This window comes from Bombina bombina, chromosome 3 (assembly GCF_027579735.1).
Source record: "Bombina bombina isolate aBomBom1 chromosome 3, aBomBom1.pri, whole genome shotgun sequence".
NCBI lineage: Eukaryota > Metazoa > Chordata > Amphibia > Anura > Bombinatoridae > Bombina > Bombina bombina.
Genome location: NC_069501.1, coordinates 795607909 through 795621837, shown reverse-complemented (window position 1 = coordinate 795621837; position 13929 = coordinate 795607909). Strand labels below are relative to the sequence as shown.

At 38.4% G+C, this 13929-nt stretch overlaps 1 protein-coding gene across 1 annotated transcript in view; it reads right to left on the bottom strand.

The window, feature by feature from the left end:
• The window catches only part of VWA3B (von Willebrand factor A domain containing 3B), a 486211-nt gene that overhangs the window by 387016 nt on the left and 85266 nt on the right, over positions 1 to 13929 (bottom strand). Inside the window, exons 6-8 of the mRNA XM_053707714.1 lie at positions 13727 to 13858; positions 9521 to 9619; positions 4016 to 4198 (exon numbers count right to left, since the gene is read on the bottom strand). Coding sequence (XP_053563689.1) covers positions 4016 to 4198; positions 9521 to 9619; positions 13727 to 13858 — 414 coding nt within the window. The remainder of the gene's footprint in view (positions 1 to 4015; positions 4199 to 9520; positions 9620 to 13726; positions 13859 to 13929) is intronic.

Below are 13929 nucleotides of genomic sequence, written 5' to 3'. Positions count from 1 at the left end.
CCACCCAACTGACCGTAACCTAATTTCACTGTCATTGGCCTTCCGTAGGCTAATGTATCAATTTGGACTGTTTGATGTCTGGAGATGCTTAGCTCCGACCGAACTAGACTACACACACCACTCGGTACCTCATAATTCATACTCCCGGTTGGATTATCTGCTCTGCGACTCATGGACACTAGACAAATTTGCCATGTCAAGGATCAAGCCCTGTCCGTGGTCAGACCACGATATGGTTAGCGCCCAACTCTTAACCTTACAGTCCCCTGATTGTAGGCCGTCCTGGAAACTTCCAGACCAGTGTCTCGCGGAAACAGAGATTCCACTCCTAAATGAAATCATCCTAGATTTCTTGGCACATAACGACACTGGGGATACGAGTCTCGAAATAGTTTGGGCCACCCTCAAAGCGTACCTGAGAGGTCATTTCATAAAGAAAAAGGCCCAATGGAAAGCGGCTCATAAGATCCCCTTATCGAAACTGTACGCCGAATTGAGACTCCTAGAGATGGCCAACAAAAAAGCCCCAGACCCCGCTCTTGCCACCCAGGTGGGTGTAATAAGGTCTGAGATCAACAAACGAGAGCTTTTAAAAGTGCAAACCAACCTATTCAAATTAAAACAAATATACTATAGCAAAGGGAACAAAGCCGATAGGCTTTTGGCCCGCAAACTTCGTAATAGGGCGGTTGCCAGTAGGATCCCGACCATCAACTCTGTCCGCGGCATGGTCCACTCTCCTAGGGAGATTGGTCAAGCCTTCTCAGACTATTATGCTGCCCTATATGATCTAGACAGCGGCTCTAACGACCCACCGGTGAGCGGTGAGGAGTTGGAGCAATTCTTAACCAAGTTGCGTTTACCACAGCTGAGCGAGGAGTCTGCTGAAGACCTTGACAGACCATTCACCTTAGAGGAAGTGAAGGCGGCCATCCTGTCCCTTAAACCTCACAAGGCCCCTGGTCCGGATGGCTTCTCCACTCTCTTCTACAGAACCTTTGTCTCTCTCCTTTCTCCTCTTCTGCTCCGACTGTTTAACGATGTGGCTAAAGTAGGCAAGATGTTAAGGGAATTCTTGGAGGCCAATATTATGACCATCCCTAAAGAAGGGAAGGACCCCAAGGAATGCGGGAGCTATAGACCTATTTCCCTTATCAACGTGGACATCAAGATATACTCTAAAGTTCTTGCGACAAGACTAGGGAAACACCTCCCTTCTATAATCCACCTAGACCAAGTCGGGTTTGTCCAAGGCAGACAGGGCACTGACAATACCTGCAGACTGCTGAACATCTTCGCTGAATCACATGATATGGGCTTGCCCCTTCTCACCCTGTCATTAGATGCCGAAAAGGCGTTCGACAGGGTGAGATGGGAATATATGTTTGAGACTCTGAGAACATTTGGGATCCCGCTCTCATTTTGTAAGGCAGTTGAGGAACTTTATACCCTTCCCACAGCAGTGGTCAAGGGGTTAGGTTTTTGCTCCCCTAGGATACATATACGAAATGGAACGAGGCAGGGATGCCCCCTGTCGCCGCTCCTCTTTGCGATGGTTATGGAGCCATTAGCGGAAGCCATTAGGCAGGACGCCCAAATCCAGGACCTGTTACTACATGATTCAGTACAAAAGGTGGCATTATTCGCTGATGACCTTACACTTTTCATTGTCGAGCCGACCCTATCGCTCCCACCGCTGATGGCTCTCATTGAAAGATTCGGTGTACTCTCTAATTACAAAATAAATGTAGCCAAGACGGAGGCGTTCCCGATCCATCTTGACCATCAAGAACAGAGAGCTTTGCGACAGCAATACTCCTTCAAATGGTCTAACAGAGGTATCCGGCACCTTGGGGTCTTCCTGTCTCATGACAAGGAGACGGTCCTTCAGGAGAACTACCACACTTTGTTGAAGACAGTTGACAAACACCTGAGAGCAAAGAAATATGATGAACTCTCCTACATGGGTAGAATTGCAGCCCTGAAAATGATGCTGCTACCCAAGCTAACGTACATTATGCGATGTATTCCCCTCTCAGTCCCAGATAAGCTTCTGAAAAATTTTCAGACCCTTTTCAATAGATATGTCTGGAACAACAAGAAACCTAGAGTCGCGGCCTCAATCTTACAGTCCCCCCTGGATCAGGGAGGGCTGGGATTGCCAAGCGTGAAGATGTACTATGAGGCGGCAATGATCTCACATGTCTCAGCTTGGGGACGAGACCTCCCTCCCACGAGATGGAGGGAACTGGAACAGGCATCACTACCTGCCTATATAGATCTATCTGATTTGCTGTGGTTCCCCCCGCATCTTGCCACCGTACACACCATCTCTAACTCAATTGTGAGAGGATGCCAAATGCTATGGTATAAATTGCGACACCACATCCAGATCGCTCCCCATCCTTCTCCTATCCAACCTGTACTCCCCATACTTCAGACCCTCCCCAACATGAGACTGAACTGGTGGCGGCAGATCGAAATTTTGACAGTAGGTGACTTTTACGTAGAAGGTCGGCTTCTAACACAAGACGAGATGGTGGCAAACTTCGAGGTCCCGCGGCAATTGGAATTTGAACTTCTAAGATTAAGATCTCTACTAAAAGCCTGGGGGTTCCTGAGAGATGCCCCACGGCCCCTTACGGCTTGGGAATCTAGATGGAAAACGGGCCTCCAGACCTATAAACCCCTCACGGCACACTATCGATGCCTACTGATTCCCCCCACAATTCCTAAGACGAGACACATGCTTTCCTGGGAGGCAGATTTAAAAACGGTATACTCCCCTAAGAAATGGGCATTGGCCATCGCCAAGACCAAGGCTGCTTTACATTGCACCACAATGTACGAGCTCTACTTTAAAATGCTCACCAGGTGGCACTTGGTCCCGACTAGACTGCAGACCCTCTATCCTAATCACTCCCCCTTCTGTTGGAGAAACTGTGGTGGCATTGGCACCCCACTACACACCTGGTGGACTTGTCCCAACCTAAAGTCACTCTGGAGTAAGACCAGTAGGATCTGTGGCTTGATGGGCCTTCCAGAGATAAAGGACCCTGGAATGGCTCTTCTGCACTTGGGTTTGGAGAAAGTGCCTCCGCACAAGAGAACCCTTCTTATATACATACTCACCTCAGTTAAAATGACAATTGCCAGGAACTGGAAAAAAGTGCACCCTCCAAAATGGCAGAGTGTAATGGAATACCTGAATTATGTCAAGTCCATGGAAGACTTTGTCTACAGAGTCCGGCGCATGTCGGAAATTTTCTGTCTTGTCTGGGAACCCTGGGAAGCTTACCTACAGAGCCTCAGAGCTAAACGTTAGGGTCTCCTGCCCCCCAGTGTCACTGGCCCCTGATACGGGACCAAGACGGTCTGTCCATCCCCCCCCCCCTCCACTTAATGAGCCCCTACCCCCCCCTCCCCCCCCCCTTCCCCCCCCCCATCTAATACCTTCTTCCCCCTCAGAGGGGGTACTTTAGCCCACAACAGTGCAAGGATGGCTGAATCTTGATTTCACTCCTTGGAGCGGTAGCCCTTGTTGGCCCCGCGCATCCGCTCAGCTGCTTTTGCAGGCAATACCCACATAACAACTGACTACTAGCGTAATTTCGCTTTTTACAAAGCAGATCAAAAGGCGGAAACGCCATAACCTTAACCTACTAACTGACAACGACTCTCCCAACCTGTGAACACTCCTACTCACTCCTCATTTCACCTCCCACTCAGGTATAGTTTGACCTTTAGAACTGTTAGGAATGGAGGTGAAAGCCTGGTTATGTTACGCAATATCCATGTCATTTCAATATAATGTGAGATGTCATTCCTGTGATTTCTGTGTTTACTTCATATCTGTAATGTTTGAAAGAGTTGTGATAACTTATGCTTATAATAAAAATATTTAATAAAAAAAAAAATGTAATAGAGAGAAACATAGCAACTATAGAATAAACATTACAGAGCCAAAAAAAAAAAAAAAAAAAAAAAAATTATAGCAAAATATAGGTAGACTCACAACAAAAGGCTGTGGTGCTTCAAGGTCCTGTAAGGAGTTATTGTAGCAGTGGAAGCGCCCCCCTGTGTCACTGGAAAGCTTGTACAAGAAACTGTTTGCCTCTAGATCATTACAGTTGAAGGAAATAGTGTGTATTGGAACAGATTTCTGGGAGCTCACTTGAGTAAAAATCATCTCAGCAGGCTGTGAAAAAAAAACAGTTTTTGTTAAAGACTAAGTTTAATTAATAGAATCAAAAAACCTTCCACTTAAAGGAACAGTCTACACCAGAATTGTTATTGTTTAAGAAGATAGATAACGCCTTTACTACCCATTCCCCAACTTTGCACAACCAACATTGTTATATTAATATACTGTACTTTATAACATTTAAACCTCTACATTTCTGCCTGTTTCTAAGCCACAACAGACAGCCTCTTAATCACATTGTTTTCTATTAGCTTTTTCCAACAAGAGACTGCTAATTTATGAGTGCCATATAGAGCTTGTGCCTGTTGGGTGCTGGAGGTTTAATTGATGTGATTACATTGTGACATTTGCTATTTTACTTATGGAAAACATACCTCGTGTGGTTAGTTCCTGTAAATACTGTGAGCCAAATGATGTAGAATTTTATGCTAAATCAGGACAAAAATACGGTCTACTTTGGGCCATGATTTTATTCTGCAAAACACATTTACATTTTCATTTTTAAAGGGATATAAAATTTTGCACCAAATGTAGGTAGGTACTACATCATACAGTACTTTGCCCAGCGTACTTAGTTGATGTAGTACCTACGTCCATCACTGTGGCACATGCTGCAGTTCCCACTGTCAGCTTTGACAGCGGTGACTGCAGCCAAAGGCAAAAGGCATCTGCCTTTATATGGTATGGGAACACTAATTGTGCTCCCTTTACCATATGAAGACAGATCGCCGATACAGTGACACAGACAGAAATTGATGTAAGATGGCAGTGAGGGGATGGGGGAGGGTTAGATAGGTGCTTGGGAGGTATCAGGGAGTTTGGAGGATAAGGGGGGATTTCCCTACACTGCAGAAAATAAAGAAATAAAATTAATTAATTAAAAAAAAGCCCTAAAACATCATACTGGTCTGCTAGTAAGCAGTGGGGGATAGGAGAGAGCTTTTTGGAAGGGATGGGAGTTGTCAGGTGGGACAGTCTACCTACAATACAATAACATTACCATTGCCAGCTAACTAATTTCACTTCTGGAAATTTCAGAAGTGTGGTGCGCAGCTGAAATTAGCAGCCTTCTAATTATGAAAAAAACAATGGCAAAGCTATGCATGTCTGCTATTTCTGCACAAAGGGGAGCCAAGAGAATCTTTTACAACCATTTGTGTTATGACTGCACAAGCGGTATGTAAATCATTTCAGGGGAAAACCCAAAGTTTGTGAAAAAGTTAACGATTTTTTATATGATCACATTTGGCTGTGAAAATGTTATACTAAAAAATATATATAGTTTTGATAGCTTAATAAAAAAACAGGGCTTTATTTCTGTTTAAATGGAGTGATAACAAAAATGCTAAATATTCTCAAGTATTTTTGGCAAGTTTTCCTCTGATAATCCCAGTAGCGAAAGGGTTAATCTTCTTGGACATATTCCATTTGGATCTGGGGTTTTAACTTCTTTGATATTCAGTCTCTTTGTAATATCTCATAGAGCTGATAAATTTATTTGTAAGGGTTTGGAAGTTATATTTTACTATCATGTCATTGGTTCCTCTATTGTATCTTGTATCCTATATTTTTCTTTTTAGATTTTTATTTGTTGCCATTTTTATACTCTAAAACTTACTTTCCTAGGTTGTTTTTTTTTGCAGTTTGAAATTCTCACATTGTTATTACTAATGAATAATATTTTAGGACTAAAAAATAACAATGTAATATACATTTAGGGGCCAGTTTATCAAGGCGTCAATCTTGACACATTCGCAATTGGCTATACGCTCGCCATACATCGCTGGCGCAAATCTACATTCAACGGCCTTATCAACAAGTCTGTCAAAAACATGCGCGTCAAGTCCGGCAGGATTAGCATCAGACTGTTGATAAATAAGAGTCATTGATGTCGCGGATATCTTTATCTACCCTGAATGTCCATCAAATGAAGACAGTTTGTTTTTTCCAACTTTATTTATACCATTTCATTACTGTCCATGAACAAGCACATTTTTCTAAAGCTAATCTTTTTTTTTTTCATCTGTTAATGTCCAAGACATAGCTAGATTTATACCTGAACAAACAATAATATCTCATAGAAAGTTATTTTTCTATATATTTTTTATACACAAAATTTGATATATGATATTTTCACATAAATTAATGTGTATTTGTATTTATAGAAATCATCATATGCTTATCTCATATATTTGTTTTTTTTAAATGATTATTAATGCTAGAATTTGTACATATAACTTTGCACATACTTGTATATATACTGTGTATATATGTTATGTCAGAAATCTTTTGCAAACATATTTACATGTCCCTAATATCTTTTTTGTTTTTGTTCTAAACAATGTTGTCTTTCATATCTCTGTGTTTATTACACCACTATATGTATATATTGTAAATATATTATTATTCTGAGCAAGAATAAATGCAAATATAACATGTAATCAGGGTATCGTATGTATTTATTTGCACACAATTGATATTTTAAAAGCTGGGACAGTTTTCTTTCTGCACCTGTGTATCACTTCCTGATTGAAGTCTAGTTTTAAACACCACTCCTACACAGGTGTTAAAAAATGAGCTGGCATTTAAGATGACATTTCTTAAAGGGACATAATACTCATATGATAAATCACTTTAAACTGATGCAGTATAACTGTAAAAAGCTGACAGGAAAATATCACCTGTGTGAAATGCTGTGTAAACAGTTATACTTCAGCTGCTGTCCAGCTGCAGGTAAAACAAAAAGAAGGAAGAAATGAACTGCAGCCAATCAGCATCAACAGTGCTGAGGTCATTAACTCTTTTACTGTGATTTCACTTAACTCTCATGAGATTTCATAGTAAACTTCTTTAACCCAAATAGGGAAATAACATAAGTGTGCACGGAGCTCACTCCCTTGCATGTCCGGGACAGGCATACTGATTTGCTGCTTAAAGTCCTTTAAAATGGTGTGTGAATACTTAGGACATTTTGAGGTAAAATATATTTTTACATAGAGATGTTCAGGTGATATTTTCTAGTCAGCTTTGTACAGCTATGCTGCATCACTTTCAAGTGTTTCAACATTTGGGTATCATGGCTCTTTAATGAAAATTAATTTCAAGAGAAGGAAGAAAATAGAATGACATTAAAGAGGTGATTTTAATTTCTGCTGTATCTGATTCATGACAGTTTAATGTTGGGTAGACTAACCCTTTGAACTATCAGCTTACGATTATATTGAATCAAACATCATTCGATTATTAAACTCATTGTCAAAAATATTACACTATGTGGCCTAATGTAATCATCAATGTTTATCTTTAATACTAATTTCACATATACATACTTTCAAAGTATAATACACAATGTAACAAATGGCACTTACAAGTTTTGATGAGTGATCAATGACACGAGTATAGAGCAATTTGATTTGTGATAGTAGATAGAATATTTAAATCAGATTCACTGATTACATTAATCATGTGATTATGCATTTCCCAATAAAAAGCGGTGGAAAATTTTACTAGTTTGTGGGTTCTTTAGGAGTTTGAGTATTGCATCAAATTTGGTGTGAAGTATTGCTTCAAATTTTGTGCAAAGTATTGCGTCAAATTTGGTGCGAAGTGGAAAGTGGGACTTGTATTACATGCGTTAAACATGGTGCAAATAGATTTATCATAAAAAGGAAGTTAGCTATATTATGTAATGTATTTATTCCATTTTTATCCCTATATCTATTAGTGCTGCTGCCAGACAGACATTACCTGTCATTATCAATGCATTTGTTGACGTACATCTACTTGTGCAGCCTGTTGCTGGTTTATTAATTCTCTCCTTCTGCGTCTGAAAGGTCAGGGACTGTGTTAATTTTTTTAATTCCTGTATAAATAATTTGTCCCCTTGCTTTGTAATGAACTCTACGACAGAGAGATGAAACATAACCCATAAGTAGGGTAACATCTCCCAACTTGATTTTATTTAGTAATAAGGGCAGAGCTTAATATATTTTTTATCACAAAAGGTTAAAGGGGCATGAAACATTTTTATTATACTTCATGATTCAGATGGTTCATTACTATCCTCCTTCTGCGTCATAAAAGTATCACAATTTTAGAAATATTCTGCATGTTCATTGTTAACTGTTTGCGATGACAAACAGCATAGAAAAAAAACTTTTCTGACTCCCATTGATTTCTATGGCATTCGTGGCCTCAGAGGTGGCGGTTTAAAGGATAGGTATGCTGCGTCGGAATAGACGCGAGCGTATCTGTTGAATGTTTGATAAATTAGTAAGAGGGTCAAATAGAGTCTAATGTGAATGCGGATCATCAGTAATATGCTCAAATTGAGTAGAATATAAAGGCCGATTATCTGTATTGCGCTCGAATAACACAAGCAACCATTTGCGTCGGATTGATCTTGCGGGAGTGTATATTAAGTCGAACTTTTCAAAAATGACACTGTGTTAACTAGGGCGGATCAACTTTGCGTCTAATTTGACGCGGACTTCCAGCGCATTCACAGTTGAAGCTTTGATAAATCGGGCCCTTATTATTTACTTTGAGTGATTTTGCTGTAATATACCTCTGAATATTGAACTTGTTCCTAGAGAGACTGGGACTGGTGAAATGCATGTGAATATATTACTTTGAATTTGAAACATAGAAACCCACACTGAACTGCTTAGCTACTGATAGGGCAAATCCCTGCTGCTTACTATATATATATATATATATATATATTCTATCTACCGGGCCCTAGACATGTCCAGCTAAAATTTACCGGGCCTTGAGGTCACTTTGGTTGAGAACCACTGTTCTAGAGCTCACTAAAATTTGCATGTGCGATAGTACGAATTTGCTAAATCCCTCACATATTATATGTAAAATTAATGTCGGATGTAGCTCGAGCGCTAAGCAGAGAGTGTGCTAAACAGACGGTGCACAAGTTTTAATCTTCTTTATGTAGTTCTCTGCCATACTATTAATAATAATGGTTTACTTCAGGTCTTAAAAAGAGCTAAATTGTACAGCCACATTTTGGATTGCACAAAAGCACAACACTAAACTTACTATACAAGCACAATAGGTATGCTGGTAATGCACCCTGTGCTTTATATTAAAAGTATTAGGCACACTAAAAAATGAAGGTGCTTTGGTTAAAAAATGTATCCATCCAATTATAATACCAGATTTTGTGTTATTCTCTGCATGAAGTCACTCAAAGGATAACACATTCTGCACTATCTAATGCACTTCACTTACAATCTAACCCTTAATTGTCCTTTACAATCTAATTTAACATATAACACAATGTAAATGAAGTTGAGTGACCTGGTCAGGGCGGCCATCTGTAAGAAGATATACTGCTTGAGTCCTTCTGTCAGCCAATGCAATCTGGAGAGCTCGGAGAGTATTTGTAGAGCTGCCGACCTATAACCAAAGAGATATTCTGTCAAATGAAGACCTTATTTACCCACATAAAGATAACCAATAGGACACAATCTTGTCTATATGCTGTAAGAGGGGGTTTTGTTAATATCTTGCAACAGTTTTGTATAATTATAGGATAATTATCTTTCTCTTAATGCAAAATACATTTTCTATTGTTTAGAGAGTTCCCGAGGGCATCCCCTGAGAGTGTTGCATGCTTTTTCTTGTTTTGTCAAGAGAGGTTTTACTCATCAGGTCCCATTTTATTAAAGGTGCTTTTACAATAGCTGTTTGAGCAATTTTTAAATTCAAAATGTTTTCAATTAGCTTACAAAAAGTAAAGTCCTCGGGTACCTTACACTGAGACCCCACAAACAAATTTCCAAACAATCAGAAAACATTGTTTATAACATATTTAGAAGCTATCTTTGCTACTTTTTAAATTAAGAAAATATATATTTATAAAATACATAAAATGTAAAATATCACCACAATAAATGCAAAAACAATACAATACACTAAAATTCACATAACAAAAATAACTGTCTTCAGAAAAAATAAATAAATTAATAAATATTTTCAAAGAAAGGAGAGAAAAAAAAACGAATGCACTAGTCATATGATAGGTGCTATGTAGCAATGTTTCCCTTGATGGTGTTACCCTCTTCCACTTTTACTACAATACTCATTTGAGTTATGGTGGAGATAAAAGCATGAGATTAAAATCCTCAATTTCATAAAAGAGCCATATAAATATTGTATACAAAATTAGCAAATCTAGTCAGCTATCTCCGATTGCTTATTACCAAAAGTACTCTGTATACATTTTATCAATGCACCAGGGAACTGGGCAAGATATGCAAATTACATATATACAGGTTGTAGGTGGCGCAGTGGATGCTAATTCCCACTGATAATGATATAAAGGATGTATATACATATAAAATACAATCAGATAATGACTGATCTGTAACTAAATAAAAGCGTTATACACTCAATAAAATTAAATATATAAGTTTATTAATGTGGTATAAACAATAACATTGACTATATAAGACACCAATGTCAGCATAAAATATGTCCTAAAACATCAGTTAATAACAAATATTACAATATAGGCATATGATCTGGTAAATACCGTTATAGATCCACGCTTGTACAATGGTTATTGCCTAAGTAGATAGCTTAATACTGTTACAATATAATAATTGCTGAAGACATATATGTCTAAAACGTGCATACAAAGTGGCTAATAGTTGACACGTTGCTGAAGTTTACTATGAAACTAGTGATCATGAAATGTTCAGATGTATATAAATTGGATGCCAAAGTCTTTAGAAGAAACAAACGTACAACTTTGTAAACATTATCCGTGTGTATTTGTAAAGTGTGGTGCTTTCATGCACAAGTTTCAGCAGTTGATGCCCAATTAAAAAATACCTGAATGTCTTTGTCTTCGATCGTTCCGTTTCTTAATAAGTACTCACAGTGCACTGTGGTTTATAGGACTCCGATCCTCAGGAGGATAGTTAGTACTGACCTTAATAGTGTGATTTGTCCATCAATCCTGAGTTAAAGATGTGTTGAAATAATGATCTTATTTCGATAATTTCCAGATGATGTTGTTGTTTGTCAGCCTGTAATCAGTATCCGGCTAATCTCCGATCTTTCCTTGGGTGCTCTTATGTTCAGCCCCTATCAGTCACCGGTTGGCCACCAAACTTTCCTTTAAGTGCTCTTACATTCAGCCTCTTAACTGTTTCCTCCTCCGTGTCCAGTAACTGCCAGTCACTAAGGGATAGCAAAAATTCCTCTGGATCCTGACCCTGTATTCTCAGCTGTGTAGGTGTTTTTTGCAGCTTGTATTCTTTGCAAACGATCTCCGATGTGACAACCAGCTGCTTTCTCTTTGTGCCTCACAAACACGTTTGCTGCTATTGCGCCAAACTGTCCAGGTAAACTTGTTCAAATATAAGAGGTGCCAAGTGGAAGAGGAATCCAGAATGAGAGCAAAATTAGGTACCGGCACACTCTCAATGTATCTTAAAAGAAGAAAATTTTATTTTAACAAGATTAAAACAGCAGGTAAGCGTCTAACATGTTTTGGCATATAGCCTTACACATAGACATTGTCTATGAGTAAGGCTATATAAAATTTTCTTCTTTTAAGATACATTGAGAGTGTGCCGGTACCTAATTTTGTTCTCATTCTGGATTCCTCTTCCACTTGGCACCTCTTATATTTGAACAAGTTTACCTGGACAGTTTGGCGCAATAACAGCAAACGTGTTTGTGAGGCACAAAGAGAAAGCAGCTGGTTGTCACAGCGGAGATCGTTTGGAAAGAATACAAGCTGCAAAAAAAACCTACACAGCTGAGAATACAGGGTCAGGATCCAGAGGAATTTTTGCTATCCCTTAGTGACTGGCAGTTACTGGACACGGAGGAGGAAACAGTTAAGAGGCTGAACGTAAGAGCACTTAAAGGAAAGTTTGGTGGCCAACCGGTGACTGATAGGGGCTGAACATAAGAGCACCCAAGGAAAGATCAGAGATTAGCCGGATACTGATTACAGGCTGACAAACAACGACATCATCTGGAGATTATCGAAATAAGATCACTATTTCAACACATCTTTAACTCAGGATTGATGGACAAATCACACTATTAAGGTCAGTACTGACTATCCTCCTGAGGATCGGAGTCCTATAAACCACAGTGCACTGTGAGTACTTTTTAATAAACGGAACGATCGAAGACAAAGACATTCAGGTATTTTTAATTGGGCATCAACTGCTGAAACTTGTGCATGAAAGCACCACACTTTACAATTGCACACGGATAATATTTACAAAGTTGTACTTTGTTTCTTCTAAAGACTTTGGCATCCAATTTATATACATCTGAACATTTCATGATCACTAGTTACATAGTAACCTTCAGCAACGTGTCAACTATTAGCCACTTTGTATGCACGTTTTAGACATATATGTCTTCAGCAATTATTATATTGTAACAGTATTAACTTATTAAGCTATCTACTTAGGCAATAACCATTGTACAGGCGTGGATCTATAACGGTATTTACCAGATCGTATGCCTATATTTTAATATTTGTTATTCACTGATGTTTTAGGACATATTTTATGCTGACACCGGTGTTTTATATAGTCAATTTTATTGTTTATACCACATTAATAAACTTATATATTTAATTTTATTGAGTGTATAACGCTTTTATTTAGTTACAGATCAGTCATTATCTGATTGTATTTTATATGTAAATACATCCTTTATATCATTATCAGGGGGAATTAGCATCCATTGCGCCACTTACAACCTGTATATATGTATCTCTCTTAACTGTTTCCTCGGGAAGAAACGTTTATTAGGTGTGCATTATTCCCTGCTGCTATAGATAGTATACACCTTGTTTCTCTTCTCAAGATATGCAAATTAGATATACAATATCTCACGCTTTTTACTTCAAAGAATTGTATTTAACACAACGATAACTTTTATGAAATGGAGGATTTGAATCTCATGCTCTTATCTTCCCCATAACTCTAATGAGTATTGCTTTTTCTCTGGAAATAAGATTCACCACGCAGCAAATTAAACCTGTATTCTGCTGATGAGAGCTAATAAACTTGAAACAGCTGTCCAAGAGTGCTTTTTTTTTTTTTTTTTTTTGCTGCATCCACCCCATAAAGGGGATTGCTGTGGTTAAACACAATACATGGAAGCAAAAAACGTAAGATATTGTATATCTAATTTGCATCTCTTACCCACAGTTCCCTGGTGCATTAGTAACAATGTATACAGATTACTTCTGCGGATAAGCAGGCAGGAATAATTGCCTAAATTTGCAAATTTTTTAAACAATAATTCTTTGATTCTTTCTATTACTGCTTAATAATAAAATATTTTGGAATTTATATTGCTGGCTTAATGTGGAAATACTTGTTTGTCAATGATAAATAAAGTCAGTATTGGGCTTATTGCGAAAGATGTAACAATTAAGGGACAAAAATATGATGTGTATAAGTTAACAATAAAATGAAGCTTGCAAGATCACCTCAGCATTTCTAAAAACTATTATGTTACCTGAAGTTCTTTAGCCCAGGTCCGTGCATCTGTTAAATTTTCTTCATTAACGTCTGTTAATTTTTCTTTCCAAGCCTCTACTCGGGAATCAAACTTGACTAAGTTGAACATTCTTTTGTGTCTAAGTTGCTCCTGTTAAAAAAAAATTCACTCAGTCATCAAAATATAATTGTATTTGCTAATCATGATTATAACTTCTGTAT